Raw genomic sequence first — 19,360 nt, 5'->3', positions numbered from 1 at the left:
CATTGTTCAAAAGGGATAAACAAGCGACAAATTATCCGGGAAAAGATATTACGTTTTTTTTTTTAAAAAAAAAAAAAAAAAAAAGGTTTTTTAGTTTGCTGACAAGTCTTTTTTTTTTAAAAAAATTGGTCTAAAATGGCTTGCAGATCTATCTCTATTAAACAAAGCCAGACACACAACATAATAGCAGATCCATCTTTACCAGAGAACATTGCTTTTATGACGTTTTTTTTTTTTTTTTTTTTTTTTTTTTAATATGAAATGTTATTGTAGTTTATTTACATATGATGAACACACCGTATATTTGCTTGGTATTTGGTATTTGGTATTTAGAACGAAAAGATTGATGGATATGAAAAAATAATGCTCTCTTAAATCCCTTTCTTTAAAATTGATAAGGTTCACCACTCTTTCCATTGTTGTTGCTGCCACTCCCACTAGCTTGTTGTGTAGCAAGAGTAGGCGAAAGCAGATCCACAGGAGGATAAGATGGTGATTTAACATCTTCGTCGCGTGGTGATGGAGGCATTGGCACTTTGATATCCTGGCTAGGTGACTGTGCTGTTGCTGGTGCTGGAGGTGTAGTAACAGGTACATCATCATCAAATGGCGAGGGAATCTTATTGGTGGACCCATGAACAAACGATTGACCAACTCCTGGCACAGTCACGAAAGGAGCAGACGAAGCGACAGGTGGAGGCGGAGGTGCAGGGATGGTTCCATCATCATAGTATGGATTCACAAGATCCAGTCCTTGAGTAGAGTCGCGATGGCTGAATCCAGGAGCAGCAGGTTGGTGAGTATAAGGCTGGTAACCCTGGTGGAACTGCTGCTGATGAGAAGGCAGGTCATGTCCATAAGAACCAAAACCTGCAGCTGCAGCTCTGGATTGCTGGTGATAATCATCTGAGCGAGGATTTTTGTACTCAATCTCATCACTGTATGAAGGTTGAGGAGGCTCGCGGTCGTTTGAAGAACCTCCAATATTAGTGTAGTTGAGAGGAATCTGTTGCTCTCGATCCAGCTCCTTAACTGCAGCCTCACCCAGAACCTTGTAACGGTTCGCCTTCTCAGCAAAGAGCTCGCGAGCGTAGTGGATCACACGATTGGTCATGTAAATCTGAATTATTGTTTAAATGGATTAGTGGTTATTTTCAAATACGGAAGAGAGGTACGATTGGTCAATCCAAGCTCAATAAATTGCGCTCTATGTAATTTGTGTTGTTTCTAATCCAATTTTCCATTGTGGCTATGCGCCACTAAAATAGTAAATAGCCCAAGCGGTCTTTTTTTTATGTCAAATCAATAATATACTTACATGGAAAATGAGCCAAATTGCATTACCAAAGCCAAGGGAGAGCATCAGAGCCAAGAACATGTTATCACAGGACCATCCCGAGACAAATCCAGGGGCTGGGAGGTCAAACAGACCATCTTTAGAAGCATTGCAGACTGTAAGGAAGTTACTCTTGTTCTTCCTGCACCAAGTCATGGCCCAGATCACAAAAGCCACCTGTGTCATCAATGCCAAAAAGTACAACGCCTCGAATGCTTTTACAGCCTTCCTGTTGGCTGCAAGAGCTGAAAACATCCCAAACAATCCTACAGCTGCTGCCAGAACACTGACACCTGCAAAATAATACCAAAGTATCTGTCCTGATTCTAAGGGGGATAACGTGACGCCTATTAAGTGAAAGGGTGTAAAAAAAAAAAAAAAAAAAAAAAAAAAGTCAACACATGATAATAGCAACCTTGGTCCTTGGAGATAAAAAAAATGTCATCCCTGTTCTGCTATTGCCCCTATCCAAGATCCTATTCAACCTGGATCTGCTCTTTTTTTTTTTTTTATTGTTCATCGTTGGTATTGTTCTGGTTTTGGGATGTACCTGATACAGAGAAAGTGCGCTTAGCTAAGCGAGCGAGAAAAATAAAATAAAAGATTGAGTTAGAAAGGGATATCAGGAACAAAAGTGAAAGCGTTGCTGAAACAAGACTTACGCAGATCGGGGTTTGTGAAGTAAAGCCAGGTTCCTACACCGCCGAGAGCCTAAATTGATAGTATTCAAGAATAGCATTAGGATTGTTCATTGGGTTGAAGATGATCACGCTTTACAGGCAATGTAGATAAAAAAAAAAATAGAAATAGGGGTTGAAAAAAGAGAAGGTGAAGTTTACTTTGAAGGCAATAGTTTTGTAGCTTGGTGTGTACTTACAGCGAGAAGAAACCCACCGATGAAAGTGGCTAATCGTAGAGGAATGCACCAACAACAATGCTGTCTTTGTCGTGACATTTTTTTTTTTTCTCTTTTTGCTGATATTTTTGTTGTGGATCAGAGAAAGATTAAACAGGAGATTGAGTGTTTGGAATGTCTTTTTATTTTTTATAATGAGTAGATTTGTATAAAAAGCAACAGTTGCGATGAAATGAAGTGGAGCGAAATAAAATGAAATTAATAATTATGCAAAATGAACAATCAGAAAGGAAGAAAGAAAAAAAGAAAGAGAACAACTGTGTGAGAAAGAAAGAAAACTTTTTTTTCAGTGAGTGAATTACATGCAAATAGTACGTCCCGCGATTCTTTTTTCCCGCATACAGAGCCACGATTTCGCCGCATGCTGTGTTGGCTTCTCTTTTTTGCCCAACGGAACACAGGCATGGGATTCATGTCATCAGAAGAAAGCCACGACGCCTCGAGGCGTTTGGGCTGTGTCTATCCCATGTGTAGTCCGTCCCATTAAAAAACGAGACATTCCATCAATTGTAAAAAGAAGAAATGTATTAGAACACAGAAATAAATAAATAAATAAATTAACCAAGAAAAAAAAGTACTATCAAGCCAATACTTACAATTTTTTTAAGACGAAGGCCTTTCTGGACCTAGTCATGTTTGTAGTAGATTGTGTCCTACTGTTGTTGCCGGCTTGTCTCTCCCCCTCCTCCTGGACCCAGCAAAGGTCCTTTCGGTGGTCTTGATCCCTCTACTCCTCCTCCTCCTTCATCTGAAAATTCCCTTTTTGTGGATCTGCTACTACCACCACCACTGCCACCACTGCCACCACTACCTCCACCGTCGCCACTACCGCTAGAAGCTTGGCCTTGAGTTCCTCCGTCCGGTGGCATATATTTTGCAGGTCGTTTTTGCTCTCTTATCTGCGACTCACAGACCCTTGCGATGTTCTCAGCACCAACAGCATCTCGATCAAAGTATGTTTTACAATTTCGACAGTACTTGGATCGAAAAGGAACATTCTCCAATATACTGTCACAGTGAGGTCGTGGACACTTGGCAGATGTGTAGTATTCATGATAACCTACAATGGCTTTCAATCTCTGTAATTCCTCTTCTAAGCTTTCGCCTCTCTAGCTCGCCCTGAAACTTCTTGGATGGTTTGTAAAGGTACGCTCTAGAAATCCGGAGGATCTCACGTTCGTTAGGTTTCCTTGGATCCAACTTTGCAATTGTCATCGAGTACCTCTCGCCTGGATCGATCCCAATGATAATGGTACTTTCGGGGGGAGGGCATGCTGCCTGGGTGTCATATTTAACTTCTACATTCTCGAGGAGACGGGATCTCTGCTTCCAGTTGATCTCACGCCGGGGACTGGGACTCACCGGGGACAGTGGATTTGTGCTCGATGTACCTTCTTCAGCTGCTTCTTCTCCCTCGTCGCCATCTAAGAATGGTTCATCAACTTCCAGCAAGTCAATATCGCTGATACCCAGCAAGATATCGTCATCTTCATTTCCGTCGTCGTCTCCATCATCACCACCATCACCTGCACCATGGCCTGAAGACGAGGATCCCTGCTGAGCACTTGAAGAAGCCTGGACTGCTTGAGATCTTTGAGTATCCGAAGGTTGGGCAGCTTGCGAACCTCTACCTCTTTTTTGCTTCGATGTGTCATAGGCAAGAAGTGTTAGGGTAAGGCCGTTTGTAAAGAACGATGTCCGTAGTTTCCTTCTAGGGCCATCATCAGATTGCAGTCCAACGTCCTTGTATCCTTTCAAGGAAAACAGCTCCTGCAACAATATCCCCTTGTGGTTAAGGATCTTGTCCTCCGCAGCCCCCTTGGTACTCATGTTTAGTTCCAACAATTGGACTATTTCCTCTCGAACTGTTGGGTTAGACCATAATATATCCAGGAGGCAGGCTTCCGTTAGGCAGAGAGACCGAGGCGGGAAAGCAGACGTAGGGAAATCCAGATATTTTTTGGCAGTTGCATTTTGCTCAAAAAAGAATTGGATGGAACTTCTTCCATCGCCTGGAATATCTATGTCAAACTAGACATTATATTGAAGAAATGATTAGGAACATTTCTATAAACATATTATAAGATAACCTCAAAATATTATAATATTATATTTACCTGCGCATTCCGATAGTGAGACCTTAGCGCTGCTCGAACAGGGACCATGACCATCCGAGACGACTTGCTGATCACCAAATCGGGATAGATCTGGTTTAAAGGACCAAGCCCTGTCTTTGCATAGAAGTTTTCGTATGCTTTGAGCTGGGACGGCTTGGCTACGTTCCCTTCGCCTTTTTTCTTCACTTCCCTGCTATACCTAGATAATGGACTCATCACTCCGTGATACAACAACGCAGCAAGGCCGTAAATAAAGTCCCTGCTATCAAGAACTTCATCTAGGAGTTGTGGGAGATCAGCTGGATTGGATGGCCCAGTGGTAAGCAGGTTATCGATCCACAAGGCGCAGGCCCAGAAAGCTCGAATCCGTGCCTCATTCAACATTTTAATAAATGATTGATTGAGCCCTTGAATTGTTGCAGCAAGTTGCTCGGGATTGAGATTGGGATCGGAAGTAGAGTCCAGCTTGGCAACTACACATGTCTTTAACGTGCCCAGAGTTAATGCAACAGTGGGGTGGGCCCTCTTCAACCGTCGGTCCTCGGCAGTAGCCTCCTTCACTTTCCTGGTCTTATCAGTCTTTCTGATATACTTGGCCTTCCCTTTGTTCTTCTTTTTTTTCTTCTTTTCCTCCTTAACCTCCTCTTCTTTGTCATCCTCTTTTTTTTCCTTTTCCTTTTTTTTTGGGGGACTTTCTTTGACGGCTGGAGCTGACGGGACGGTCGTGTTGTTTGCAGTTGGTCAGGTCATATTTCTTAGGGGAAAGTTCCTTTTTCTGGGTAGGGAAAACAGGCCGATAGCGATTCGGCTTTGCGCGTTTAGGGATATAGAATCTAATTAGGAACAACAATGTCAAGGGTTAGATGACTTTTTTTTTTTTTTTTTTTTTTTTTTTGTATATGCTTTGGAAAATGTTCATTTGAAGGAGCTTACCTGGGTTGAGGTTGATTATTTTTATTCTGGTACCTAGCAGATATCGCAGTCCTCATTCTATCATGGTAATGAAGGAATCTTTCAGCGGTTGGTTGCTGCGAGGCCTGGGTTTGGATCCCACCAAAGAAAACATTAATTGAATGGTCAAACTGGCCTTCTGCAGGAGTTCGACGGCTACGGGCATGGACCTCACGAACATATGATACCGTCAACTTTTCGGCATCAGTGTCAGTGAGCGCGGAGATAATCTCAGCATTTGTAGCAAGACCAAAGGTTGGGATATTTGGGGTGTAATCGTTATCGGATATAATGCCATAGACCAGGAGTTGACTGTTCCTTGAAAACCCAAGGGCTTGCAGGACCTCTTGTTTCTCATAGAGTGCAAACATGTGATGGCGACGAGGGATTGGACGAAGAACTCTTTTTATAGAAGGATAGATGAGAAGGTCAGAGTCCCCAGACACAGCGATACTGGTTGGTGTACATTTGGCGGCAATACACACATCAGCCTCATTTCTACAATGGCAAATCACAAAGTTATTGTATCGACCGAATGGCGCCACGAGCTCCCTCTTCTCGTTATGACTGAATGTGAAGAGCTGTCGAAGATTCTTTTTAATGGCAATCATATGGCTTCGAGATTCCCATTTGCCTTCATTGGACTTGGTTTCCATGTTGGCTATGAGCGTATCGAGTTTTGCATCCGCTGCTGTACGCTTAGCATCTCGGTCCCTATAGGCACGCGTTTTTTCTTCGCAGCGAGGCCCATCAATGTGTATCGTCACTGTGGCAAGAGGACCAAAGATCTTTCGAATGATACTAGCCATAGCATGGCCGCAGGCAGTGAAAGAACTCTGCCGGCTGAATCTCCTTAGGATGATATTATGTATATCGCTGTGGAAAGTGCCAAGCAGATCCAGCTCAAAAGATGAATGGGGTTCAGCAGCAAGCTCATGTACATCAATCTCCTTTGGTGGCAGGTCTCTCCTTGAAAGGTATGAATAGAGTCCTTTAATACCCATCTAGAGAAAGTATAGTGTAAAACAGTGCAAGCAATGTTGGTTTAAGCGGCTAAAGATTGAAGCTGAAGTTGTTAGAGTAGAGATAGTTTACCTTTAAGAAAGCAAAAAGTTATGGTCTGTGAGGGGATGAGGGTGTAAGAGTACGGGTGAGAGCGCGAAAGCAATGTCGTTGTAAATGAGAGAGAGAGAGAGGGAAAAAGAGAAGGAGGCAGGACGTATTTATAGGTGTATGAAAGAGAACGAAACAAAAGGCTGATGAATTTGGAACAACTCGAAACAATAAGATTCTCAGCGACAGGTTTTAACTTTTTGGATTTCGAGTATTGTTTACAGCTCTTCTCCAATCATCTACATTTACCAAATCAAGCCTTCGCCATGACAATCAACAAGAAATAAAAAAAATAGACTTCCTTACGTCCCCCCTCGGTATGTGTATCTGTCTGAACACGTCCTAACTGACATCCTCTCGACAATCCTTCCAAGGCTGCAGTGTTTGAATGTGTACAGGGAACAAAAGAAGTCTAGATACAGGCTCTCTTTGTGACATTGAAGGAGATCGCATGTTTCATGGCTATCGAGACAAGGTACCCCTACAGGCACAAGACAAAGGTATAACTCGGTTCAAACTCAAAGGAACGACTTTACCAATGGCCTTGTTCTGAATCCACTTGCCTATGACACAGTCCAGACGAAGAGACAGCAGCAGTCTGACGTAGATGAAGAAGATCTCAGCCAGGAATTGAAACTTTCTCAAGGATTCCTTAACACGGCGTGTTTTAAAGGCAGCCGGTGAAGGCCTGATAGATGAAGACTACGCAAACATAAGCTGGAAGAGGGGCCCCAAACTTCTTGAAAACGTTGGACTCATATTCCATGAGCCAGGGCGATGCTCATTTGCAAATACCACAACTACCGTCTAATCCGATCCTGGTATTGTTAATGCCCTTACGTTTTCTTCGCTAGACCGTCACAACCCTGACCTGCGTCAAACGGTGAAGGTGAGAAGTAGGCTCGTCAACAGCCTGTGTGCCTTATATGCGTTGCACCAATGCTCACTGACAGGTTGAGTCCAAACTCGAGATACCAAAATAGCCTTCGTTGAATCCATGGGGAGGAAAGACACCAAGCCGGCAACAACAATAGGATATGATCAGTTGCATATTTCACAGTACACGTGTTACATGAAAATTTATAATACAGACATACTAACAGCTCTATGCCCCATGGTGTGGTGCCCGAGACAAACTTGCAGTTTTATTTTGATACAAATTTGGATAAATGCCCCATGGATGTGATGTGTGAACCCACATCCTATTCTCACTTCTGCTCCCTGGTTACTATTTGTCTGTCTAAAATTTTTCATGAGATACTACAAACATGACTAGGTCGGGAAAGGCCTTCGTCTTGAAAAAGTTGTAAGTATTAGCTCGACAGTGCTTTCTTGACTAATCTCTTTATTTCTATGCTTGGTCTAGATGGTGTTTTTTTATAAGGAGGACTATTTAGACAACATATAGACCCCACATATCTTAATCATAATAAATTGGTTTGGTGGCATTGTTGTAAAAAATATCTTTGCTTAAGGGACAGAAAGATAGACACAATCAGGAAAAGGCAGGACAAAGAGTGTCAACAAGATTGACAAGAGAAAATAGAGTCAAATAACCTTGACTACAAACAGCGCCATAGAATGTCAAAAGAAAAGATGGGAGCTTTATAGGTGAGCTCACAAAATGAGTTACCGGAAGACAAATGCTTGTTGTGAAAAGGGGAAAAAGATAAATGGCAAGATGAACTGCGGATGAAGAATAAGACATGTGGGGAAAACTGAAGACTTTATTAAGAAGGAAGTTTCTTTGGCTTTTATACTCGGTAGTTTCTAGGTGAGGCGGACCCGCCTATGACTACAAAGGCTTTGCGCAAAGATTCCTTTAAGCTGGTTCGACAGATTAGTGGATACAAGATAAACTGAAATTAATTTTAATGACCAGTTGACCAGTCACACCACTTGCAATAACAAGCGAGTCAATTGGCTGCCAATACATTTAAGAGTATTCAAAAAATATAAGGGATCGCGACCAAATGGAACGGGCTACACTAAAAATATCTTTACATCAATGTCCCTCCATAACTTGCACAGCATTTAAACACATTTTGGAATATAAAAAGCGCCATGTTAAACTACAGATTTGATGGGAATGGCGTGGAATTTTGACTGCCACTAGAGTTAATGTCGGACAATCCCAAGTCCTCTTCAGAGATGCCATAGAATCGGCTTGCATTACGCCACAGGATCTTTTCTAATACCGTATCGCCTTCCGCTGTACGGTGTATACCTTTTTGATTTCCTCCTCCTGCTACAGCCGAAGAAATAACATCACCATCACCATCCATCAAACTAACCAAGTTAGCTATCTCACGACTCCATGAATATGGAATATTAGGCCAATCTGACCCGTAGAGGATCCGATCACTGTGCTTAAGAAACATTGTCCGAAGCAGTTCTGCTAGAGGCTTGTTTTCTTCAAACGTCTGAAAGAATGAGCCGAATGTCATGGTCGTATCCAGATAGAAATTAGGGTATCGATCCAATAAATCAAAGAACTCTTCATATTGGTTCATGCCTAGACGTATAAAAGAGAATACGAAACAGTAGTTAATAAGCCAAGTCACAGTATCCGATTAGACCAAAAAGAGAGAGATGGGCCAAGGAGTCATACCGAGATGAGGAACACACATGCGTAGGCGAGGATAACGTTTGAGTACATCCTCCACAATGCTAGCATCACAAATCTTGCCTGCATCGACCTTGTAGGCAGAGCTATTGGGGGCTTTGCCTGCATGGATGAGTACAGGCTTGTTGAAACGGATACAGGTCTCATAGACCTCATCCATGCTTGGATGATTCGCTGGAACAGACTGAACATGTGAATGCATTTTAATTCCTGATAATCCCAATGTTGTAAATGCTTCTGCTAGGATGTCTTTAGCTCCAGGTTCTCCAGGCATGACCGTTGCAAGACCCGTAGCCACTCTTCTTCTCTTTTGTTTCTGAATCTGGCCGGATGCCTCTTCCTTTGAGAACTTTTTATTATAGCGTGTATTCATGTCGTTGACGACTTGAGCGAGATATTTGTTTAAATCGCGCGCAATACCGTTCTTGTGTGCATATCTTGTAATAATAATAATGAAAATAAAAAATGAAAAAAAAAAAAATAGGTAGAGTGAAAGAAACTTTGTTACTTTTCGTGCTCTGCTTCTTGGCTCATCCGTCTTTTTTAGTGTGGTAGACTTACACCAGAAGCACAACATGAGTGACACCATGCTCGATCAAGAAATCAGCTCTACTTTCAAGATATGTTCCCTTATAACGAACAGGCCAATAAAAGTTGTCAAAGAACGTCCACACAGCATCCATGAGTTTCTGAGGGAAAACTAACAATGAAACCCACGAGTATGCATTAAATAAGAGGGAAAAGTCTCCAATTGAAGTTATCTCGTTCAATGTTAATCACAAATCGTGTTTTTTTTTTTATTATTATTTACCATGAACATGGGCATCAATGATAGGACATGGAGCTGTTTTGGACACCACGTACTCCTTCGTCTGTGTATGAGGATCGATAACATCTAATTCGTGTAGGAACCGAGACCCTAGCCAACCTGGGGGTAGCTCTGGAGGAGCCTCTTTAAACTTGAAATATTCAGGCACAGCACCTTGACACATTTTTTCTTTTTTTTTTTTTTGAAAAAGAGAGCCGGGAAAAAGGATGTTTTTGGAGAAGCCCAAGGGATAAGTGAGAGTAAGAGCACAAGAAAAGGGGAGCGTAGAAAGCAGAGAAGAAGAGAAAGAAGAGAGATAAAAGATGAATAGTGTTGCAATGTTACTGACATGCATGAGATGAACCGTTCAGTCAACATCCGAGCCGGTATATGATAGGAGCTTTTTGAACAGTCCCCAAATTTATCCAATTGGAGGGTTGTTTTGTTGAAGGGCGGATTCTTGTCCCCTTGAGTAAACACCAAGGACAAGACAACGAGTTGAAAAATGTGGCCAGTCACAAAGCCATTTGATGATCCGGTCCGAAAAAGTTATGATTCCATCATACATATTTTTTAAACGAACGACTGAAAACCAGCCGTGGGATCAAAACTTCTCAAAAACCCAAACTCTACACAGCACATGGCGTCGTTCAAGACTATGTTACACCCCATTACCTTCATGGCTTCATACCAATGTGGAATGTTAGTCAACTAGGGGTGCCACATTTTATAACTTCTTTCTTTGTCTCTCTCACTGTCGCTCTTTTTCTCTCTATTGAACAATAGTCTTCACACAAGTGTAGGTGTGAATGTAGGTGTGAGTATGGGTCCATGGATGAGTGTGAGTGCATGGATGAGTGTGAGTGCATGGTGAGTGAGTGTGAGTGTGAGTGTGTGAGTGTGTGAGTGTGTGTAGTATAAATAATATATGGATGGTATACATGTAACCAGATTTAGAATGGAGTCTACGCCTTTTTTTTTCCTGTTTACCTTGTTTAAATCTGTTTCATATGTATCTGTAGGCTGTCCCAATTTGTTTATGCTTGCAGCTGGGTTTGTCTAGGAGGGATAAGAAAAGAAAAATCTACCGTAGGAAAAAGGGCGGGAAGATTCCGCGGTATGCCCTTATTTCACTGATCGTGATGTTGTTGCTATTGGTGGCAATCTATCACCAACAAACATTATTTACACAAACACATCTCCACATTCACACCATCCATTTTCACAGACGCTTTATTCCAAAAAGTAGAAATCATCCCGATATGCATACAACATCTAAAGCCTCAAAACCTCATTGCTTCTATCCATGATCCCCTGACTCTTTTAGACAAATAAAAATAAAAAATAAAAAATAAAAACATAATCTTGTAGAAGAGATAACACGATAAAAAGTGAGTGTGTCAAGTGAGTGAAGATGTTAAAATGAAGAAGCAAAAGAGATGAGTCCTTTTAAATTTCTTTTTGGTCATGATGATGACAATTGGCGCAAGTTGAACTTCCTTTTTGGTGTGTACACACACAAGAGAACAACAATTGCAGGATAAGTACAGATACGTGAAGTGGTTCTAGTCAGAGTATTTGGTGAACATGTGTATATTGCAAGCGAGCCATAGTTAGTGTCCTTGAATGATTGATTGATTGAAATAAAAAGGCGTTAATCGAATAAAAAAGAAAGTTGACTTTCAAAACCAACTACTGCATAGACTTGGATTTTCATACCATTCACCACACCATTCCAAATTTATTTAGGACATGTTTAATGTCCATGTCCATGCCCCGATAGGTTCCAAGTATGAGCGCAAGCAAAGGCAATAGAGCAAAAACAGAACAAACTGAACAGAGCAGGAAGCAGACGCACGTTTGGCACTGGCACATGGACCAGTGGTAGGACAAAGAAGAGAGCATCAGGAGAAAAAAAAAAAAAAAAAAAACAAAAACAAAAAGAGAAAGTTGCTGTGTGCTTGCTGTATGTATCCTGTTTGAACCAACTTTCACATCCTTTCATCCTCTCATCTCATCCTCATAATCCTACCCCTTATTACTCTTTTTTTTTTTTTTTTTCCTGCTACTATAATCTGAGAAACAATAACAATATCTGTTTTACTAATAAAATAAAAAGTAAAAAAATATAAAAAATCCCCGTTCTTAGTTTGTTGGTTGGAAAGAAAGACAAGAACAGACAGGGGTACTGAGTGTAACTTGCGATCTGTAAATGACAACAGATCATAATGACATCCTCTCGCACCGGTTCTCAATTTTGTTGTAATCATTGTTATCGAGACTGATATTGTAGTTGTAGCTGTAGCTGTATTTCTATTTACAATTTGCAGCGACAGTTGGTTTGCAGTGTAAGCTGGTATTGCTAATGATTGTCACTTTGTCTGGACATGTGCATGTATCCGAAATCATTTTATTCATTTCTAAAGCCAAAAGCTCGAGTAACAAGCAACAGTTCAAGTTGTTTGCAGATCCAGAACAATTGCTTTGGTTTCTTTTGTATCCAATGTAGCTATGAATCATTGTAAACTAACGATAAGCATCGTCATCATCATCATTATCATGACTGCAGAAACACAGCAATATTATCTGTCTTGGTGATATTGCACTCTCACCTTTACCTTTCCATTCTTTTCTCCTTCCTTTTTTCCCTTCCCCTTCCCCCCTTCCCCCCCTCTCTTCCCTTTTGAGTTGGACCTTGCAGCAACATCGCAAATATGTATCATATTCATAAACTTTTTGAATGCTTCCATGACTAGCCTTTTATACTTTTTTGGTCTCAATGACCGCCACCTTTTTCCTTAGACGCGCCATTCCTATCCTTCGTTGGTTTAGGCATGCTGGAATTCATTGCTTTCTCTTTATATGTTCAGATATAACAAAATGACAATTCAATCGTGTTCACAACATCTACATCGTCACGCGAAGCAAGGAAAGATGTAAGTGAACATTCAAGCAGAGAAAGCATAAGAGGTAATGTTTCTAGCACACGTTCTTAGATCAAGGCGATAGATGCTACACTTCTGTTCATCTAATATTACGTTGGTACTGAACTATGGCTTTCCGGTAATAGACATTGGTATTCAAACGCTAAGCAAAGTAACGTAAACCGAGAACATCCTTCATTTATCCACAACATACATTACACAACGCACACCATACATCACATATCATACATCTGTTTAAGAATCACATAAGTCAGCCTACTGTTTCCTCCGCATAGTATCTAATACAGTGCAGTCCACCATATCGTTATCCTTATACTTGATATCCTTGTGAAGCACGAAGAAAAGACAGAGTCAAGGAAGTTTATACGAGTCTAGCAACTGTAATATAATAAATACATCTCAATCACCACCAAAAGGCTCAGGGCAGCATTTTCTTTTTTTTTTTTTTTTTTTTTTGCTGCAAGAAATTTTTTTTCTGCGTGCGTGCTAAAACCAAAAAATAAAAAAAGTGAGGGAACTCCACCCACTTTTTTTTGACTTTTTGCTCTGCTCAGCAGTCGCTGGGATTGCCTCCATCCCAAAGGACCCGTCCAAGCCAAAGGACACTCCTTCCCCAAAGAGAGACAAAACAGTCCAAGGACCATCCGGCTCTTTCTTGAGCTTGTCATCGTCGCCTTCATCGACTTTTTCGCTTTTCTGACAGGTATAAAAAGCGTTCAATTCTTCTCAACTCTGCTTTCTCTTTTTTCTTTCTTCTTCACTCATCCACTCCTCTTCCACTTTCCAACACTACAACTTCCTTCCACCTTCTACACTACCACACACTCAAACTCACTCCCTCGCTCTTCCCACTTCCACTCTCATTCTACAAGTACTCTCATCGTCGTTTGTTCAAGTCTAGCCAAGTTCAAGTTCAAGCTCAAGACGAACCAAGAGCCATCGTAAAAAGGAAAAAATCAAGCGATCGCATTCTCTTCTCGAAAAAACAAGACCTTGCTCGTAACCCCAAGATCGAATCGAACACCGCGCTCCAAAACAGAATTCGTCTGTCGATTATCTATCCGTCAAGACACTCGTCCAGAAAAAAAAACAAGTTTCTCTATCAAGACAAGGACAGAATCCTTTCGGACCTGCCTTTGACACTCAAGCAAGCACCTGTAGACCTCGATCCACACACACAACCACCTCAACCCACTATTCTCGCTGGTTTCCTCCGAGGCCTTTTTTTTCATAAACTTCTTTCTCAACACTCACAGTTCACAATAACCATGTCCTCAGCCGCTCATGTCATGGCCGCGATGCCAACCATGCCCACCATGTCCTCGTACCCGGACCACGCCTGGGTCGAAAGAGAGGTAAGCAAAAAAAGAAAAAAGAACGAACAAAAGGTTTTTATTTTGTATGGGATGGAAGAGGAAGCTTTTTTCTTTTATTTTTTATAATTATCATTATTATGGTTATTATTGCGCTGTGTCTCGTGTGGCAAGAGTTGAAGGAGCCATGTTCTTCTGTTCTTTTTTGGTTTTCTCTTTTTTCTCCTTTTCCTTCCCCTCCTCTGTTCGATGAATGAGTGCATTTCGGGTCCACAATGGGGTGATCACAGGAATGGAGCTCAATTGTCGCCATTCCTTCAAAACCGCAACTGGAAAACAAGCAGACACAGCAAAACAGTTCGACACTGTCAACCAGGATAAAGACGAGAGGGAAAAAAAAGGTGACCAGAAAACACAACAACACAGCACACACTCTGCGCCTCTCGGGATTAGCACCTGTAAAAAAAAAAAAAAAAGATTCTTTTGGGATGAGCCAGGCAGGAGTCTGAATGGCGGCTGGCACTGACAATATGGAGACACACAATATACTTCATACAGTATACACCGTTCCACCATATTTTATTATTTCATTATGTTCTCCTCATCGGAGGCGGGTCAATTGAGATCTCGTTTGCGCAATGGAAGTTTCAAACGAACAGAGCAGCACAAGAAGGACACAGACAAAAAAAAAAAAAACACTGCACTCATTCTGGCTTCATTGCACGCTTCATTGAAATCAGGTTTTATTTTTGTTCACACCACCACTTGATTATGGGCGCTTGTTTCGATGTAACTGTCGGGCTATTTATTTATTTCGTATTGTTTTACTTTATTCATTCTAAACTCTGTGCACGCTCTTTATGACATGAGCGTAATGTCTTTTTTTTTTTTGTTGTTGTGACTCTTGTACTTCTTTGAGCGAGTTACGGGTGGAGCTGCCCTTTTTATGGATGGAGTATTCACTCCTATTGATTTCAATTGATAAGCATTTTTTTTTTTAAAATTTTCCCGCCTTTTGGAAGCAAAGTGTTTCCTACGGTTTACTATAGTCCGCCATATCCTGAGTCTATATTCCAACCCAATTGCCCATTCAATCAATTTTTATTACTTTCCCTTTTCTTCGTCTGCCGCCCACTTCATCCGTCTCTTTTTCTGTCTTATTGCATTTTATCATAGTTGAAGTGTGGTTGCACCCTTGATTGATGAACATGTTGCTCACCTCTCTCTTTACTTCTTTATTCTTTCCTCTCTCTCGCTCTCAACTCTCCCTATTGCTCTTTCACACCTTCAAATTTCTTATTATTTTCACACGCATACTATTAGAACCGATCGAATGTTGCTCACGAGCCCGTACCTTCGTTGGTCAAGGCAACTGGCAAGCGTGGCCGCAAGGGCAATAACTCCCCCGCAAACAATGCCAAGCCAAAGGGATCTGCTGCTCCTAAAGGTAAAATATTAAAGACTTTTATTTATTTATTTTTTCTTCTTCGGATCATTTGGCTCAACTCAAGGAGATAGTTTCATGGACACGCCATATATTTATCGGATCAGAGACAGGATGATGGACACATTAAGCAAAAAATTCCGGACATTTTTTTTACCTTTTGAAGAGGGTGACTGGACGACTGGATGCAGGATGAAGCAACTCCTGAAGTGAGTAGGTTGCTCATCTACCCTTCGTCCTCTCCTCTATATCTATTTGCTCCGTACAAAGCCCAGTATTTGCGACCACAACAACAACAAAAAAAAAAAAAAAAAAAAAAAAAAAGGAAACGGCAGGACAGAGGATAGGTGGACGAAGAAGCAGTGCCAAAGGAGAGACAGAGATACATACTCGTACAGCATACAAACAACTAATTCGTGTGTTTTTGCGCGATCCAAAAATCTCCCGTCCCGTTTTGATGGAAATCAATATTCAACAAAAAAATGCTCTTTGATCCACGCTCCTGATTGTTTATTTCTATCCTTATTTCTCTCTTACTTAACTTTATTCTATGTCTGTCATTCATCCTACGGCATACTAGATTCTAGCCGCTCGGAACGCTCTCTCGGGATGCTGACCAGGCAGTTCATTCAGCTTCTTAAGGACGAGAGTGGCACATTGGATCTCAACAAAACTGCGGAGAGACTCCATGTGCAGAAGCGCCGAATCTATGACATCACGAACGTTTTGGAAGGAATTGACCTTATTGAGAAGTTCAAGAAGAATAACGTCCGCTGGAAGTAAGTGTTCTTTTATTTAATCCTATACACTGCTATCATCCTCATCACCATCCTCAGATCAGGATATCAAAACGTCAAGCGTATATTTTGAGTCTCGACCATCAGTCATGGAGCATTGATAATGCGGGAATTTCTTGTGCATCTTACTGCCCTTGCGGTCATGGGACAAATGAAATGGCACACCAAAAAAAAAAAAAAGAAAAAAAAGAAAAGAATTGTGCTTGAGGACAAAGAGGGATACAGCATTGGTGATGCGTGTTGTCTTTGTGTAAGGTTGGCTATGGGGATTTACACATACAGAGCAGAACGAAAAAGGGATGTTTGATCGAACATTATTAAAAAAAAAAAAAAAAAAAAAAAAAAGACTACAACAACTTCAACAAGAAGGTACAAGGCAGACTTGGATGACATGCACAGCAAGATGGAACAAAATACGGGGGGAGAGAAGTGACAAGGGTGAGGGGTGAGGGCGAGAAAGGGAAACAGAATAGCGAATGACAGAACAGCCGCGCGCGCACCATGTCTGTCCCGGACAATAGTGGCACTGGCATATTTGGTATTGTTTATTGTGTTACCATTTGGTTTGCGATCGAACACAGAGTAGCTCCGCTCAGACTGGTCAGCAGGTCGATGACAACTAAATATCACTTCTGACCAGGGGGAGGGGAGAAGAGGCGAGGACAGAGGAATGCAACACAATTGAAGGAGAGGGGTCTATTTCATGTTTATCATTGAATCTTTGCTCATCTCCCCTTACTGACCCGACGCTTATTTATTTATTTATTTATTTTTTCCCGCAATTTTAATTTTGTGCATTAGGGGTGTCTCCGCCACGAGCAAAGTCAACAAATCAACGGCGGGTTGCAAAACGGCCTCGCCCTCTCTCATCCGCCAGCGTAAAGAGGAGCTATTGCAAGAGAAGGCTCGTCTGGAGCAGGAACATGCACGTTTGATGCAGATGAGGTCCCAGGTGGATGGTGCCATCAGAGATACTCTTACCAATGAAAACACTGCTCGGTATGTATTCAGTAGCTTTTTTTTTTTTTTTCTTTTTCTTTTTCATATTGTGTATAATCTTCTTTAGACCTTGGAATGTTGCACGCTTGGACACTTTTAAACTTTTTTTGAAACTGACGCAAGTTATTTTTGACAAATCTATAGATATGCCTATGTTACCATGGATGATATCAAAAAGGTTGACTCTTTGCAAGATTCCCTGGTTCTGGCTGTGAATACTCCCTATGAGACTTATATGCAAGTCGATGATGGTTCCGCAGATGTAAGTTGGTACTCTATTGTCTCTTTGTTCTTCAATTTTAAAATGACTTTATGATTTTTAACTTTTTTTTTTTTTTTTTTTTTTGTTATTATTATTATTATTATTATTTTATTCTGTGCTCTGATTTTTGATGAAATTAGCTCACAAAGCCATTTGTTATGAATTTGGAACACAAGACACAATCTGGCGATGTCAAGCTGAGCTCATTTGTTGTTCCTCCTCGTTGCAACGAGTCAGCTTCGCAGTCGTCTGATTCGTCTACGGAGGGATCGACCGATTATTCGTCCTTGGATGATTACTCTTCACAGGATGATGAGTCTACAGATGATTCAGATTACTCGTCTTCATCGGATGATTACAGCGACGAATCATCTGATTATTCATCTTCGGACGATGAGGATTTGCCAACGACACCGTTGTACAAGACGATGGTTGGCAAGAACATGATCCTCTCGAGTGTTCCTCAACAGGAGGTCGACATCATTCACCGTGCTGCCCTTGAGGAGGCAGAGGAGAGCGAGAATGAGTGCATGAGCGAGTAAACGGTTGATTTGATGATCTGCTGCTTATTTAGCTCGTGTGTAGTCTCGTATGTCACCTTTTTGTTACCCATTCTTGTGACCAGATTGCATCACTTGATTGCAGTCTAGCACTTGGTTACCCTTTATTTTATTTTATTTTATTTTATTTTATCTTTTCTTTTTTTTTTTTGTTGTACTATAATATTTCTTTTTTAAAGATAGGTTTAGTTTTACTTTTTGATACCTTTTTCAGTCTGCATTTATTTATTTTTTCTTTTCTTTTTTATTTTTTGCATTTCCGATTTGTGCTCTCTTTATTTTTATTTACTTTATTTTTTTTTTATTTTTGGTTTCTTGTTGGCAAGACGCGTGAAATGGGCCTGAGTCAGATCAGGTCTATTTAAGCATGCAATTCCAATTACATTTTTCTTTTTGATTTTGTTGTATATCCAAGCCAATTATGTAGTAATCAGTATCGTAAAAAGACTTAATAAAAAAAAATTTAAAAAAAAGTTTTTTTATTTTTTTTATTGAATTGGGTTATTGAGTAACAACGGTTGAAAGTAAAAAAGAGAAGAAAAGGGCCATACGACCAAAAAGTACCAAAAAAGGTAGACAATACTGGATTGTTGGCATGGCCATTGTTGATCAAGTGAATCATAAGAAACATAAGAGGAATGGAAAAAAAGAGACAAAGACGTTGTAAAACAAAAAAAAAAAAAAAAGAAGGGAAAAATAAAAAGAGTTGGAGTCAAATCAAAAAAAAAAAAGTATATACAATCAAACTATCTATCGCCCCTTTTTTTTTATTCTTTTTAATTTACACTTTCAACGTTATTAATGAATCGACAATGCTATTTGTCACCTTCTGTTTTACATATTCCGAATATCCACAATCTTTTATAAATACATTGACCCTACAACATTTCTTCCAACGGTGAATGGAGTCATCAAGGAACAGAGAAAAACACATAATTAATGTTAATACATATATAAAAAGGGGGGGACAATAGTAAACCAAAGTGTATTTTTACTTTTTGTATTCATTTGTTTATTTCGTTAATTTAATACAAATACAAATATATACAAATAGACAAATACATTATATATTTATATAAAATATGAATATATAAATATAATTAGGAGAAAGAAGAGAGAGAGAAAAAGAGAGAGAAGAGAGAACATGCCATCGGATACGTAATATGCATGCGA

At 40.5% G+C, this 19,360-nt stretch overlaps 5 protein-coding genes across 5 annotated transcripts; 1 reads left to right on the top strand and 4 right to left on the bottom strand.

Annotated features, from left to right (window-relative positions):
- Positions 1-262: 262 nt before the first annotated feature.
- Positions 263-2,507, bottom strand: BCR41DRAFT_350266 (hypothetical protein). The gene is made up of 5 exons (XM_022023639.1): positions 2,214-2,507; positions 1,999-2,047; positions 1,887-1,910; positions 1,319-1,683; positions 263-1,120 (listed from the first exon to the last, which is right to left on the bottom strand). The coding sequence occupies exons 1-5, from the start codon at positions 2,289-2,291 to the stop codon at positions 386-388; spliced, it is 1,251 nt and encodes a 416-aa protein (XP_021883185.1). The 5' UTR covers positions 2,292-2,507; the 3' UTR covers positions 263-385.
- Positions 2,508-5,257: 2,750 nt separating this feature from the next.
- Positions 5,258-6,699, bottom strand: BCR41DRAFT_350253 (hypothetical protein). The gene has a single exon (XM_022023638.1). It carries the CDS (start codon positions 6,322-6,324, stop codon positions 5,299-5,301), a length of 1,026 nt encoding a protein of 341 aa, XP_021883184.1. The 5' UTR covers positions 6,325-6,699; the 3' UTR covers positions 5,258-5,298.
- Positions 6,700-7,632: 933 nt separating this feature from the next.
- Positions 7,633-8,226, bottom strand: BCR41DRAFT_350252 (hypothetical protein). The gene has a single exon (XM_022023637.1). The coding sequence runs from the start codon at positions 8,139-8,141 to the stop codon at positions 7,929-7,931; it is 213 nt and encodes a 70-aa protein (XP_021883183.1). The 5' UTR covers positions 8,142-8,226; the 3' UTR covers positions 7,633-7,928.
- On the bottom strand, positions 8,214-10,140 carry BCR41DRAFT_385332 (hypothetical protein). Its single transcript, XM_022027660.1, has 4 exons — positions 9,871-10,140; positions 9,621-9,759; positions 9,045-9,496; positions 8,214-8,948 (listed from the first exon to the last, which is right to left on the bottom strand). The coding sequence occupies exons 1-4, from the start codon at positions 10,049-10,051 to the stop codon at positions 8,506-8,508; spliced, it is 1,215 nt and encodes a 404-aa protein (XP_021883182.1). The 5' UTR covers positions 10,052-10,140; the 3' UTR covers positions 8,214-8,505.
- A 3,940-nt stretch (positions 10,141-14,080) lies between these two features.
- On the top strand, positions 14,081-18,169 carry BCR41DRAFT_369403 (E2F/DP family winged-helix DNA-binding domain-domain-containing protein; the record flags this gene model as incomplete). Its single annotated transcript, XM_022026454.1, has 6 exons — positions 14,081-14,167; positions 15,449-15,572; positions 16,150-16,348; positions 17,168-17,365; positions 17,510-17,627; positions 17,768-18,169. 6 exons carry the CDS (start codon positions 14,081-14,083, stop codon positions 18,167-18,169), a joined length of 1,128 nt encoding a protein of 375 aa, XP_021883181.1.
- Positions 18,170-19,360: the final 1,191 nt, after the last annotated feature.

This window comes from Lobosporangium transversale (assembly GCF_002105155.1).
Source record: "Lobosporangium transversale strain NRRL 3116 chromosome Unknown BCR41scaffold_11, whole genome shotgun sequence".
Classification (NCBI taxonomy): Eukaryota; Fungi; Mortierellomycota; class Mortierellomycetes; order Mortierellales; family Mortierellaceae; genus Lobosporangium; species Lobosporangium transversale.
The sequence above is the reverse complement of the archived record's forward strand: the minus strand, read 5'-3'. Positions and strand labels throughout refer to the sequence as shown.